General features: G+C 39.8%; 1 protein-coding gene across 1 annotated transcript; it reads left to right on the forward strand.

Moving 5' to 3' along the window:
- The first annotated feature begins 4,480 nt into the window (after window positions 1-4,480).
- On the forward strand, window positions 4,481-7,855 carry cidec (cell death inducing DFFA like effector c). The gene is made up of 6 exons (XM_053315910.1): window positions 4,481-4,642; window positions 4,946-5,027; window positions 5,132-5,285; window positions 5,506-5,655; window positions 6,320-6,510; window positions 7,323-7,855. The coding sequence occupies exons 2-6, from the start codon at window positions 4,975-4,977 to the stop codon at window positions 7,504-7,506; spliced, it is 732 nt and encodes a 243-aa protein (XP_053171885.1). The 5' UTR covers window positions 4,481-4,642; window positions 4,946-4,974; the 3' UTR covers window positions 7,507-7,855.
- The last annotated feature ends 6,792 nt before the right edge of the window (window positions 7,856-14,647 follow it).

Below are 14,647 nucleotides of genomic sequence, written 5' to 3' on the forward strand. Positions count from 1 at the left end.
GAGCTAACCCAAAATTTCAAATTTACTAATTAGTAGTACAATCTGCTGAACGTTTTAAGCTGAGAAAACTTATAATAGTGGTTTGGGCATTGATGAGGTAACTAAGGCACAGGCAGTGCACAGGTAGATGTTTGTTAACAAGATTTTGAAGTAGTGATGTCGTGTGTGTGTGTGTGTGTGTATGTGTGTGTTTGTGTGTTTATGTGTGGTCTGTGTATCTTTTGGTAATTGAAAAACAAACAACAACTGGTTATTTGATTTTCGTTTTAAAATACAAAAGATTAAATTGAAATACAAACTGTTTTTGTTACAGTGTGCAGTGTGGCTCTTCTACATTTTTGAAATATTATCAGACTGAAAGGATTTTAATTCTGATGGTGAAATTAGTCATTTCATGGGGGTTGTACGATGCTCAAAACCATTTATCCACTATTGTATAGTGCTGTTTTTGTAATTACTGTCAATTCCAGAAGGGGGAGACAAAAGTCCTGCACTTCATCTTTAAATACTTAATTTAAATATACAATTATTTGATTGTAATTCACTATTTTAATTTATGTTAAATTTATGTTATTATTTGAATTATTTTATGTTATTGTTTTACCTAATTTAAAATGTACAATTAATTACATTTAATAATTTTTGTTAATTAATGATTGAATTGAATTGATACTGACACAAACCAGTCTCTTGTCAACCAATCACTGTGGTACTGTAATTCAGCTCAATGGTCAAACATAATCAAACCTAGCCTACTAAACTATAGTATCCAGTTTTATTGTTGAACTTGCAATATTCTGGTACAATTATACCAGTAGTAGTTCGGTTTTATTCGGTTTATCGTTTGTAGCCTATAATTATTGGGTTTATTGTTCTTGTTGGGTTTTTTTTACTGTTGAATGTATGAAGCTTGGCTTTTTAAATGTATTTTAATGTATGGATGATTTTAATATATTTAGAGATGAGAAAAGAAAAGACTAGAAAAGTTCCTTTAAGGAGTTGAGGTTTGAGAAATATAAAAAAGGACGGGTTTTAAATTGGACCTGCTGTGATGTTCTTATCAGTAAAATGTCCCTTTCTACTTTCATAAATGGATTAAAGCTTATTGTTCGCCTAACAAATCTGACAGTGGGTTTTAAACAACGTGAGGACTTGTACAAAAAGTCTCGTACTTTTCTCTCAGATTAAAAGGCGCGAAATTCGGCGTTTGTATCCTCTTTAATATGTCCCACAACGTCCCACCTTTACGTCCGATTTAATTGTGTTGCTAGCTTAACTTCACTTACGTAAACAACGTAAATACTTCAGTAATTAAGGATGTATGCCGTCCATCACATTATTGCAGTGAACCTAAATTAACAGCAGGTGTTTGCCCTCATCGTTCACCATCAAACTCCCCCCAGTGTCTCCAGTTTTGGCTGTAGTTGGCTACAGTTTGGCTAAGTCACCTCACATTGTTAAACATATTCATCATGTCCATTCATTCCTTAAAGGTTCGGGCCAAATTCAAAGCTGTGGCGCGAACCGTAATCATGAATGAGTGTAATCCAGGTGTGGTTAATTAGCGGGGAGGCAGTGGCGACTCAGCTGGAGGCAGTTTACAGCAGGAGCACACAAAGGACACAAAGGACACAAAGTAAGTCTATATCTCTCACTGTTTACCTGTCATGTATTTATTATCCCTTGGCTTTTGTATAATGAACACAGATTTCAGAAGTAACAGATGAATTTCTATCACTAAAAACTTCAAATCATTATGATGGTATGGGTGTGGAAAATATCTGTTTTCTCTACAAAGTCTCTCCTTAATAATCTCCTCTTCAGCTATACCTAGTCACATGATCTCTATAGGAGATTATATTAGTTTAAAATGACTCTGAATGCTAAAAATAATGTGTTATTCAGAACTCCAATCCTCCTTTTTATAATCCCGTAGTTTAATTCTGATTCACATTCCCCAGCTTTTGTCCTCTTTCCCACTTGATATAGTCTTTGTTTGCCCTTGTGGTAATATGACAAACATGAACAGAGGATTACAGCCTGTCCGGAGGCCCAAAAATATACTTAATGTCAGAAAATGACTCTGCGTGTGTTGTATTTATGAGTTATGAGTGAAGATTAATTGACTTTAATCATTCATACACTCCTGTTATTTCAGTGCCACAGTTGTGCAGGAAGCGGCTGAGTGTGAATGATGTGCTGCTCAGCTATGTGTTAACTTTTAAGAGTCAGAGAGAGCGTGAAAACCTCGCCACTGGCAATAGCACAGGGATTGTGTAAGAGAGAGGCAGTACAGGACTGAAGTCTGTATGCTGTGGCCTCTTTCTATCTGATGATGATTACTGTGGTGTTGGGTGGGGCAGTATTTGTGTCTTAATTATACTTAAGTATAGAAGGTATGTAGGTGGAGTCACACCGAATCACTTCTGATCCACAGACAGAACCTTTTTAAATGTAAGACCACTGAATGAAAACAAGAAGAGAGAGGTGTTCTGAATCCTTTTTTTTTAGGGGATCCAACTTTATTTCTCCTCACTAAGATAACCTGCTGCCAGGAGATGTTAACTTTTATTAGTCTAATATAATGTTAACTAGCTTCTTCTACCTCCTGTAAAAAGAAGAGTCAGTACTATACCTGGTTATGATGTCTGTTACTTCTTTTTTTACCTTTTTGTTTTATTTGTTGTCACAGGTGACTGGTAGCTTTGGTTGAGCAAAGAAACCTCCACGTTGGCGAGGAGGTTGTGTCACACCTTGTCTACATAATCCTTGGTGTGTAAGATAGCATGTGGTGAACATTGACTCATGACCTAACTGGAATTTTTCAAGATTTGTGCTTTTCGATAATCATACGACTGACACGCGTTCTACCTGACCTCTGACTGATACAAGGGTGCAAATTGTTACTAAAGCAGTCTCAGAACTCCCAGAATATCAAAACAGCTATAGGTTTTTGTTAATATTTTAAAGTACGTATAGCTTCCAAATTTTTTCATTTGTCATCACGAGCTACTCTTCTCCTTTTAGACCGTATCAAAGGGAAGAAATTCAACTAGAACTTGATCATCATCACTTGTGAATTGTGTGTTTGTTGATTTGCTTGTATATGGAGATTTACTTGTATATTGTGTTGGAAATGGAAGTTATGACATCACTTAGTTGAGAAGCTGCTGATATATTTTTACCCCAAAAGCCATGAAACCAACTTCATATTTTAACTAAGACTACTGGTGCCATATTCATAAAGTTCTCCATTATTGCACGAAATTCTTATTTATGTTTTATTAAGAATTTCCCCTCACAGCAAAGACTAGATCATTGTACAGGTAAAAGGTCTTCACAAAGCATCTTAACCCTAAAGCTCCTTAGGTGAAACACTGTTAGTAGTAAAGAGGAGGACTTTGAAGAGTTTCTTAAGCAGAGGAGAAAATGGTGAAAAATGGGAGAAATATTCTCCAGACAGTGAATGACACAGGGTTAATGAAACGCTACAGATTAGATTGTGCAGGCATAACGTTTGTGGTCAATCTAATTAGAGATAGGCTCACATCATTACGCCAGAAAAGAAAGTGACCATTACACCAGGATATTTGGCAACTAGAAAAATATGGAATTTGCTGGCAGCTGGAAAAAAAAGTGCATGCCAACCAACACTTGTGCTTATACAGACTGACCTGCAGTCACAGAAATTGATGAAAGCTGTGCCATATTTCTCCCAGTTAATTTCAAATAGATTAAGTACTAAAATGACCAGCATGGTAAATAAACATAAGTAAATAAATATAACCATGACAACAGGCTACGGCATAAGCAGGCCTGTGTTTTCAAATGTTTCGCTGGTTACTTTTAAAGTATGACTCACAATTTATTCACCAGTGAAGTTCATTATATAATATAGTATTTACAATTACACCATGTCTTAGTAAAGGCTACATTTTATGATTAGGCCTAATGATTTCACTGTCCATTGTCACTAATAGTATTTATTTATTTTTGTTTTGTTTTTTTTTACCAACCAATTAGACCTTTTTTAGAATGAGTCATACCTAACAAGTACACCACCTCACTGAGGTAAAAGTTTCTGTCTCCTCTTTTTGCTCTGAGAATTGTCCTAAATTACGACTACTTGCTCAAAATGTTAAGGCTAAGTTAGGAGCTATCTGAGAGAATTCTCAGGATGTTTTGTAAATATAATTCCTGATCTTATTACCAACCTTTTAATTTACCTAAAGGCTGGTCTGCCCTAAAATACAAAAAGTAGCAGATAGTTATGAGACATATTTTTTTACTTTTTGGTATTTTGGCGAACCGACCCCTCACAAATACTCAGTTAATGTAACTCCATGAGTCCTGGTAACAGATTTGAATCCAGGGCTTTCACAGGGGAGGGTCAGTGGGAGTGTTCATGGAGGATTACTCAATAAAGCTGACGTCTTGCAACTAGCTCAACAGTCAGCAGCGCAAAGTTCAGTCACAAAGTGGTGCAAGAAACAGGAACACAGAGCGCTCTACAGAAGAGTGCAGTACATTATCACAGAAGATCAGCGGTCTTAACAGAACAAGTGGCACCACTTGAGGAACAAAGTGACTACAATAAGGATTATATTCCAACTTGCAGCAGCTGGTGAAGCTCTTTGTCATTGTAAGACTAATTTTATAATTTGTTTGTGGTTGATTTCTGTGTATTTCTGTTACTATGAAATAAGTGTGTGTGTGTGTGTGTGGGGGGGGGGGGGGTGTTGAGGAAAAGGTTTGTTGGACAGATTAAGTGTTATGATATAAATATACAGACCTGGGCACTAAATAAGGCCTCCATACCAGAGTTAACTTTAGATGTGTTGTTGGAGATTTTTAATGTAAGATGTATAATTTTTCAAGCAGCAGTGTTCACTGACAGCTACACATCAGGATATGCCACCTCATATTTAATGTTGAAATCTTCCAGTTGTAGGTCTGGCTGCTCTCTGACAGATAATGGATTATGCTATGAAGTCTCTCACCCGCCTGACTCCGTCTACTCTCTCCAAGTAAGAAAGAGCTCTGCTTCATGAATTGGATGATGGGACAGTCCGTACTGTCAACCAGCTGACAGAAAACATTTCAAGTCTCACATGTTTTTGTTTGTTCTCAGGTGTGTGACCGGCAGCGTGTCAGCCAGCGCTTCCATGACCCGGCAGCTCCTGTCGGGTCGGGTTCCTCGGCCAAAGCCCTTTCGGGTCACAAATGTTGACCGTAGCGTGAAGAAGGGTATTATGGCAGATATGCTGGAAGACCTGATTAACAAGGTGAGGAGAGCAGTAAGACTATGACCCTGGTGTGTGTGTGTAGAGGATAAAAATGATCATGAGCGGACAGGCCTGTGACTCACTTACTGCTACACTGTCTATGTCTCTGTGCAGAGAGACCTGTCTGAATAGAGTAATGTGCATCTGGCCCACATGACCTGTCAACACCTTTACTTACCACTCGACGCACTTGTGTTCCTCTTTGTCCCTCGTGCGGCAGGTCAGAGACTCGTTGGATATCTCGTGTGTCAATGCTCTGGTGCTGGATGAAGATGGAACCTGCGTGGACACCGAGGAGTTCTTCCAGACACTGCCCGAAAACGCTGTCCTCATGGTCCTGGAGAAGGGACAGAAGTGGAGCCTGCACCCGGTATGGTGCAAAATAAACCACTAGGCGGCACTGTTGATCAGCTGCCTCAGTTTTTCATTGCACAGTGTGATACCTAACATATTGAGAGACCCCTTTTGGTTCAGTGTCAGGTATGCCAGGGACTCTTTGATGTAGTGACTAAACAGGCAGGGAAATGTTTTCTTGCTTTCTACACTGCAGCAGTCATACATATGGATGGTCCATGAGCTTGTGCACAGAAGAATATTCAGTGCAATTTTATTAGCAAATATTTTATCCTTCAATGTGAATGGGGAAAGTAATATGTCACTTATTGTGCAATGGCACAATACAGGAGATTAGTTTCGTTCTTGATAATTGTTTTACAGAAAATGAAAGGCTTGGGTTGAATGTAACAAAGGTGTTATCAGATTTCAGTGGTGTTCACTCAAAAGCAATTCATTACCATAGAAATTGATGCATACCATGATTGGCATCCCCCTCTAAATGTTTACTCTGGTGACCTTTCGTTGTCATTTGCCTTCACCATCATCGTGGACAGGAGCTGAATCAGTGTGTATGCCGACTGTCTCCGGGTTGAGCCGGCTGCTCTCATTTGGCCCGGAGTGCTGGCTGTGATCACAAAAAAGAAATGTGTCTTCACCCGTTTGACCTGACTCGCGTTTCTCCTTCCATCACTTCACAGAACAGCCCCCCCAGACATCAGCTCGGTGAGCGCAGGCTGCACCACCGTACAGATGTGGCCAAGGTGACTTTTGACCTCTATAAGAACAACCCCAAAGATTTCATTGGCTGCCTGAACGTGAAAGCAACACTGTATGGTGCTTATTCTGTGTCCTACGACCTGCGCTGTTACGCTGCGAAAAGTATGCTGAAGTAAGTCAAGTATTTCATGCTTTTTTGGTATTACACCAAATGTGCAAATGTATGTTTTTTTAATGTCAAAGCATCTGTATGGCAACGTTACAGTTTGACTGCCTAGAAGTACCTTTTTTTTATTTCAGTGAAAAATGGAAGAAAAAAAAAATCAATTTGAATTCATTTCTATTTGATAAATTGCAAAGCAAGTAATTTCCTTTCCAAGGCTAAATTTGTTCCTGTTAGTTTTCTACTGCATCAGCTGCTTTTACATCATATTAACACCAGATACAGTATTCTTTGTGCAGCTCCTAACAGGTAAAGTATAAAACCAGTTTCACTGTGTATACTCATGTGGGTGGCAGAGCTGAAATGGTCAGATCGCAGAAGAACAAAGACCAGATTTTACCGAGATTAATTTTGGGAAGAGTTATGTCATCACTGCTGAGATCTGCTGGTTTCCAGCTTTGTCACGGAGCTTGTCAGAGAGGATTAAATTCTGCAGACTTGTCAAATATGAGGATTTTAGGCTTCGCTCACATTGTCGTGCAATTTCTTAAATGTCAGTTCCATGGTATGAGAATAGTCATCCGGGGTGGTGAATATTTCCTGCTGGTCACTTGCTCATCACCTGGTGTGTGGTCTGTCATACTTGTCTTATCTGACAATAACTCAAGAAATGACATCATCTTTTTCTAATATTACCAGACTCATAAATATAAATATCCCAAGTTACTTAAATTTTGTGTGAGTGTGTGCGCGCAGATGGGAATATTTATGACCAGTGTCTGTCTTTCTCTTTCTCTCTCTCTCTCTCTCTGTGCTTCCAGGGAGGTTCTGCGATGGACAATCTTCTCCATGCAGGCTACAGGCCACATCCTGCTGGGCTCCTCCTGCTACATCGAGCAGCTGCTGGAAGAGGAGGAGCGAGTAGAGTGCGGGCTGGCATTGCCACATGAAAAAAGCAAGATCAAGCAGCTGCAGAGCATGTTGATCGGCAAGCCCTCCTACTGATGATCGACTCGAACTGACGATGGTGTAGTGCTCACTCTTAGATTTAGGACACTAAGTCGACGTCACAGATGAAACAAGTGATCTCTACATGCTCATTAGTGTTTTCTGTGCGGTTTGGGGACATGTCAGTCTCTTCTCACAGCTCACAGCTACTGTCTTACTGTTACATTTTTGCCCCTCATATACAAACACCAAGCTATTCCTCATGAAGCACTTTTACTGTACCTTTCTTGTTGGGTTATAACATGTAATGTTTTCCTATGGAGATGAATAAATAAAACTAACACTTTATTTTCTTTTTTCTGAGAGTCTGTATACATCCACAAGTGGTCTTAGATGTGCACTGTGATCCTATTAGGCCACGTGTGTGTGTGTGTGTGTGTGTGTGTGTGTGTGTGTGTGTGTGTGTGAGAGAGAGAGAGTGGTTCCTGGTCACAGTCAGTGTAATTGGCAACAGGTCCAGCTGTCTCTCCCATGCTTCCCTAATTGTCCCCTGGCCTGCGCTGTCCTGTCAGCTGCAGCCTGCCGCTGCCTCAGAAAACCAGAGGAGAGCAAGCAGCTGCAGGGGGCGAGGTGACGGAAGCAAACCATTATACCGAGACAGAGGATGGCTTGAGCTGGCAGCAGAAATGCCACTTTTGCCATCTTGTTTAACAAGACTGCAGCAAAAAAATCTAAGGACATATTTTATCCAAATTGGCTGTCTGATGTATTCTCGATAGATAGAAGATATGTGTCCAAGGTATAGAATCAGCAGGTCCCTTCCCTGTCTTGTAATATAAACCAGTTTCTTTTCTTTTTGCCTAGATTTCTGTGTTTAGAAACTGTTGAGGGTAGAGCTGGTTATTTATGATTCAATCCATGGTTCCATAAAATAAATATGAATAACATAATTCAGCTGGTTTGTTCACTAATTTGATGGAGGAATAATAGATATAAATGGAATGAGGTAATGAATCAAGGGGCAATTGAATAGTTTTCCTATTGTTTTGGTTTGGCATATTGTGAATTAAATTGCATCTCATATAAATGTATGAATTGCAGTCTCTCACCCACATGTAAACACAATATTCAAGTGAGCACTGATCTTAATGTGTCATTTCATTGTTTGCACTGAAAGGAGTCCTGAGGTCTCATGCCTTTTACAGCACCATTCAAGCAAACTGAATTGCAGCCACATGATTTTCTGCATTTAGATGTTTTTACAGCTCATCTGCAGTCTGTTAAACAGGTTTTGGGGAGCCAGTTAGTTTAATTTTTTGTTCCTATCACATGATTCAAACAATCAGCTATATCTTGGTTGCTGTTGATCTTAACATTTCAGGACTTTGGCACTGGCTAAAAATGATTTATTTTATATTCTGTGGTCATTTGACACAACTAATCCACATGTAAACCAAAGTATCAATCATCTCAAATAAACACAAGAAACACATTGAAAGCTGTCCTGATAACAAAAGGCAAGAAAATGAATCATATTCTGATGCTGTTTGAAGTGTGTTTGCACACAATGAGAAAACAGGCCTATGATCATAATGATGGAGGTGTTTTTTTTTAGAAACATAAAAAATGTGGATTTTAACATTTAATCATGACAATTTACATTTATACAACAAAAAACGAACTGGGCCTTTAAAGTTGTACCTCAAACACAAATACCGTAACATAGACATGTTTGGAGCTTTAAATGTGATGCGCTCTGAATGATCTTGTTTATAGATTTCACCTTTAACCCCCCCCCCCTCGCTACTTCAGTCAGGTGAAGACATCCTGACAACAGGATCCTCTGTGAATCCGCCAGGAGCCTGAGCTGTGCCTGCGGACAGTGTAGTCGTCCGTCCCACTCAGCTGTTGTTCTCAGTGGCCCCTGCTGGAACTGCTGGAGCTGCTGCTGCTGTTGCTGAGCATGTGCTCGGCTGCTCCTGAGGACTGAGGAGACTCTTCCTATCAACACACAGGTTGCGGACATGGATCGCTGAGCGCACGGCTCCGAGTCAAGAGGTAAGAATGCAGTTTTTCTACAGGATCCATATGCTTTTCAATCTGTAACAAGTCAGTTAATCGTGCGAAACGTGTATCTGATTAGGACATTTTACTGTAAATTTGCGCAGCAGGTCAGTTGGCACGTACAGTAGGTAGCCTCCACCAATCTAGTTCAATTAACAATCTAGAGCGCAGTCTTCACTTTGGTATGACAGGAGTCTTCAGTTAATTATAATAACACAATAATGCACCTGTTTAACTTTCGGGAATGCCTTAAATTAACTTTTACGCAGCGCAATTTTAATCCAAATGTAGGCTATAAACTGCTTGTCGTGTGGATATTTAACAAAACATCTTTGTAAATTGGAAGAAACTGTTCAGCTGATAAATATGACATTATTACAGGCAACTTTGTATATTTATTTGATCCGAGGGTTGATTATTTGCGCCCTCGCCTTGCAGTGCATAGCGCGCAGCTCTGTGTGCTGTTTGGCTGAAAAAGCTTCACGAAATATCGATTTAGCAGAGGATTCTGGGTTTTATTTGAGTCCTCGGGCTGTATGTGGGAGTAGGTGCTTGACACAGTTACGGGCTCTGAGGCTGTGTGTTTCTCCCACGCTCCTGAGGGAGTCCTCTCTGCAGTCCGCTGGAAACATCTCACCATGCATACTGTACATCAAAGTGTCTGTTTGGATGCAACAGCCTATAGAGAAAAAAAAACACATCCCTTAAAATATCTATTCCCCCTGCCCTTCAGGGTCCATTTACTGCAAATGTATGGTTTTATCTCCCATCCTATTTCAGAGAGAAAACACCTAAATTACAACTCAAATTGCCAAACTCTCCATTCATTTAAGGGCAGAATGAGGAGCATAATCAACATATGGGATTTTGTTCCCTGCAGCTTCTGTTCTGATTTATTTCATCCAAATGCGGTTATTATGTTTAATGTAGTGATTGATCACAATTAATCTGCAACCAATTTGATGTGACTGATGGAAGTAATTATTTAAGCGAAATGCAAAAAATGTGACTATTTGATGTTTTCCTTTTTCCAATATGATTGAGAATTGAATGTAATTGAGTTTTTGACTGTTAGTTTGAAAAAAGAAAAAAACGATTAAAGACCCCACATTGGACCCCTAGGAATGATTATTTTTCATTATTTTCTGAAATTTGTAGACCAAAATGATTAATGGAGAAAACAGTTAATGAAAAATAATCATTAGTTGCAATTAGCTATCTACAGTCATTTGTTAAGCATTTATTGTGGAGTTCTGTTTTGTGAAGCATCTTGTTTTACACAGGCCAGTAAGAGAAACAGGATCCATTATAGCGTTTTGTCAGACGGGACATTTTGCTGCTCAGCATCTCACTGCTGCAATCTGCCCTGACAGAATCAAATAACTAAGATTTACTCTTTCATATAATGCGCATGCTGCTGAGCACAGTTTCTCTCTCAGCTATTTGTCACCACCAGCAAAGAACAAAAGAAGTTAAAAGAGATATGTACAGAAGACAAATAGAGACTGTAAAAATGAGACAAAATGCAGTAAGACACAGCAGGCGAGATGAGTAGCAATGAAGAAGGGAGGGGTCAGTTGCAACAGTGTGGAGGTGGAGAAGAGCAAAAAGAAAAAGTCTTGATGAAAGCGAAAGGATCTAAGCTGTGTCTCCACAGCACTGGCCCCGTGTTCTGTTGTGGACTGCTTTGATTGCGAACATGAAGGAGAGAAACCAAATCCTGCTGGACACATGACGACAGGAAACCTGTGTATGTGTGTGTGTGTAGTGTCTGCAGTTAAGTAACCTCATCATTTTTCACCAAGTGGCTTTCTGTCCAGTATCTGTCATCTGTCAGGTGCAACATGCGCCTTTTCTTTTGTCTCTATCTCCTTGTTTCTCTCTGGTTTCTTCTCTCTGCCTCTTTCCCCATCTTACGTTTTCAATGGATGGCTATTTTAGGTCCATATTTCAGCTCAGAAATAAATAATTTAGATAACAGGACAACACAAAGGCCCTTACTGAGAGCCTCTATGCTTTGCACGAACCTGAATTGCCCATCTACCATTTGGAGAGTCTGCCTGAATAATGGGTTTATTTCCCAATACCAAGTGTATCAGTCAATGGCTCAAGTAGTCAATATGTGCACTCACATACTGTGTGTGCAATTAATCTCCCAGATTCTCCTTTGCATCATTGTATTTGTAGTGGTTTTGCATATAAGATAAAATAGACAAGAGTGGCTTAAACCAGAAGGACAAGTACAGTATACCTAAAAAATTAAATAAAGAATATAAAGTAAGTAAAAAAAGAACACTCATTTGTTATCACTGCTCATCTAAAGGGTACAAAGGCGTATTATAGCCTACAAAGAAAGGTTAGCCAAAAGGCTGGCTAATTGCTAAGCAGTGATACGGCTAGCTGGCTAACTACAAAATTAGCTAGCATCCCTTCCGATAAACAAACACAAATATTGATATGGTCAGCTATTTTACGATTAAACTATGAAAATTTAGGGGAAACCCAGCCTAAAAAGGCTACTTATGAAAGGAAAGAGTTATGGTTTATGAGTTGAAGTTTACAGTACTGAGCTCATAGTTAACCTGACAAGCAGTGTTGGCAACTTGGCGACCTTCTCGCTAAATGTGGCGACTTTCTAAACCCTCTTAGCGACTTTTTCCTCAAAAGCGACTAGCAACACATCTAGCGTTCTTTCTGGTGTTTTGGAGACTCTGAAGTGAAAGCACGTATCGCTCCGCAGTTACTGTCCTCAACGAGCGGGTGCTGACGTGAGCCCCTCCCCCGTCCCAAAGCAGGTCAGTCAGGTTCACAGTAGCCTCTCGTAGCAGTCCCAGCTGCAGTCAGAGCAGAGAGGAGACCCACACCACTCCGCATCCAGACTGCAAATGAATTGCGAATGTCCAATTCAACCCCGCATAAAGGTCTTTTGATTACATTTCATATTCTAACATTTAACAATACAGAAGAAAATTGAACCCCCCCCCCCCCCCCCCCCCCCCCACATGCAAATTGTCAATTATGCAAATTTGGCGATGACGTCATTTAGTGACTTTCCTTACTGAGGAGTTGGCAACACTGCTGACAAGTGTGTGTCCGTGTTCATGGCTCAGAGGTAGCTAGCGTAGCTAGCATGGCGTCTTGCTAGCTGTGTTAGCCATCCTCACTGGGTAGGCATGTTGTCTGCAAATAACTTGAATATAAAAAATTAATTAAAAAATATTGATGTGTTGGTGCCAATGGTGATTCAAAGGCCATGCGAGAAATCTGGTAAGCGGTCTAGACTACTTGATTTTCTTCCTCACATCCTGTAAGAGTTGGTGTTGTTTCACTGCCAAATCCACCACTTTTATATTCTGGCATCTGGAACACTCCTCAAGGTTGACAACTTTGTCCTTAAGTGATCTGTTAGCTGCTTTTAGCCTCAGTTGCTGCTGCTGCTCCAGATGGGTTAGCCATATGTAATGGCCACTTCTAGCCTCTTCTTCACTCTTCAAACAGGGTAGCTTGGCAGGCGCAAAGGGACATGGGGTGTGTTAAATCAGTCCAACTTTGTGCTCATATTATTTATGGCTTTGGTCATTTACTAGATAACTTGTTTGTAGCAATTTTATGCCTCATTTTGTGCCTACACATGTACAACGAGACATACTTCAAAGTGGGAGCTGTACTATAAAGAATAGTAGCCTATATTTCTTGAGTCTCAATTTATTTTAGGGGGCTCTAGGAAAGTAACCTATGTCTACTCCATCACATACTACCACCCTATCTCTCAGATAATCCTTTCAGCTGTCAAAAATACTATATGTATACATTAAAGATTAAATTCTCAAGCACAGCAAAGAGTTTGGCTTTATTTTACTCTGCCTCATCTTCCACCCCATATTTCCTCTCATAGCACTCTCTTTATTTCTCCATATTTCATGCTGCCCTCCTTGCTGTTTCTAACTGCTCCTCTGCTCCATTATGAAATGAGCCAAAATATTTATGACTTGGATAGAAATGATAATTGGATTTCTGCATAGAAAGTATGAATGCAGCTTTAACAACAGCCACAATGAAATGCTGTAAAAACCTTGGACAGGAGGTCAATAATCCAATCATAGTGAAGTAGATTCATGCCTTAGCAGTGTTAACACAGTGGTGAGGGTTAAGACGGTGTCTGGAGGGAGAATGTGCATGTGTATGTTTATAGAGTAATCATGTGATATTCCTATTATACTGTCAAGGGCTCACAAGTTAAGTGTGTCAAATTATATTTTTTTACATAGTAGATGATGGGGTCAAATGGCCAGGTGTAATGTGAGGGGCCACTCATGGGGTAAATAAATATTTAAGGTGGCATGATTTAAAAAAAAAAATTAGATTAAATGTAAATTGAAATGGAGTCCGCCTTTAACTGCAGCAAGTATCCGTCAACAGTGTATGAAAAGTAGATTCTGTCTCACTGCTAGTCTACTTTAACATTAGACTCACATACCATAGGCTTAACAGGATAACTCTGCATTCATATCAGAGATCAGATGAAGCAGAGGTACCTATGGAAGACAGGAAGGGTGGGGCAGGGAGAAGGAGCATCGAGTTGCAGGTAGGTTATATGTGCTGTTAGATAATTTTAAAGGCATGAACATGATAAGAAGTAACATAGTTGAATTAAAGATAAAGATCAATGATAATAAATGGATAGGATCACCAAGCTAAATATTCAGCCAATAACTATGCCCCACTTCTGCCATCAACCAACCTGTTTCATTAGAAGTGCTGCTACACACTCATTCACAACACCAGAGCTGACTTCTTTAAGCTGCTGGACCTAGTGGACACGCAGCTGAAGGAGAGGTTGGATCAGGGTGGCCTGTAAATATTGGCAAAGTTGGAGGAAGTTCTATTATCTCTGGAGATCAGTTAAACCATGATGCAGCTGAGCATGTTTAAGGTCCAGTACCCATGCACAACCACTTCAGAGGCCACAGCCTTTCTGAGAAATGAGTTGATTTGAGGCCTTTTCAACCAAGAAGAAGCACTTGTATGACTTTTTGTGGTTGTTCCTGAAGCCTCTTCTGAAGTGGAGAAGAGCTTCAATGAAGACCTGGCTGAGAAGCCAGAGAGAAACAGAGAGAACTGTGTTATATTAAGA

This window comes from Scomber japonicus, chromosome 3, assembly GCF_027409825.1.
Source record: "Scomber japonicus isolate fScoJap1 chromosome 3, fScoJap1.pri, whole genome shotgun sequence".
Classification (NCBI taxonomy): Eukaryota; Metazoa; Chordata; class Actinopteri; order Scombriformes; family Scombridae; genus Scomber; species Scomber japonicus.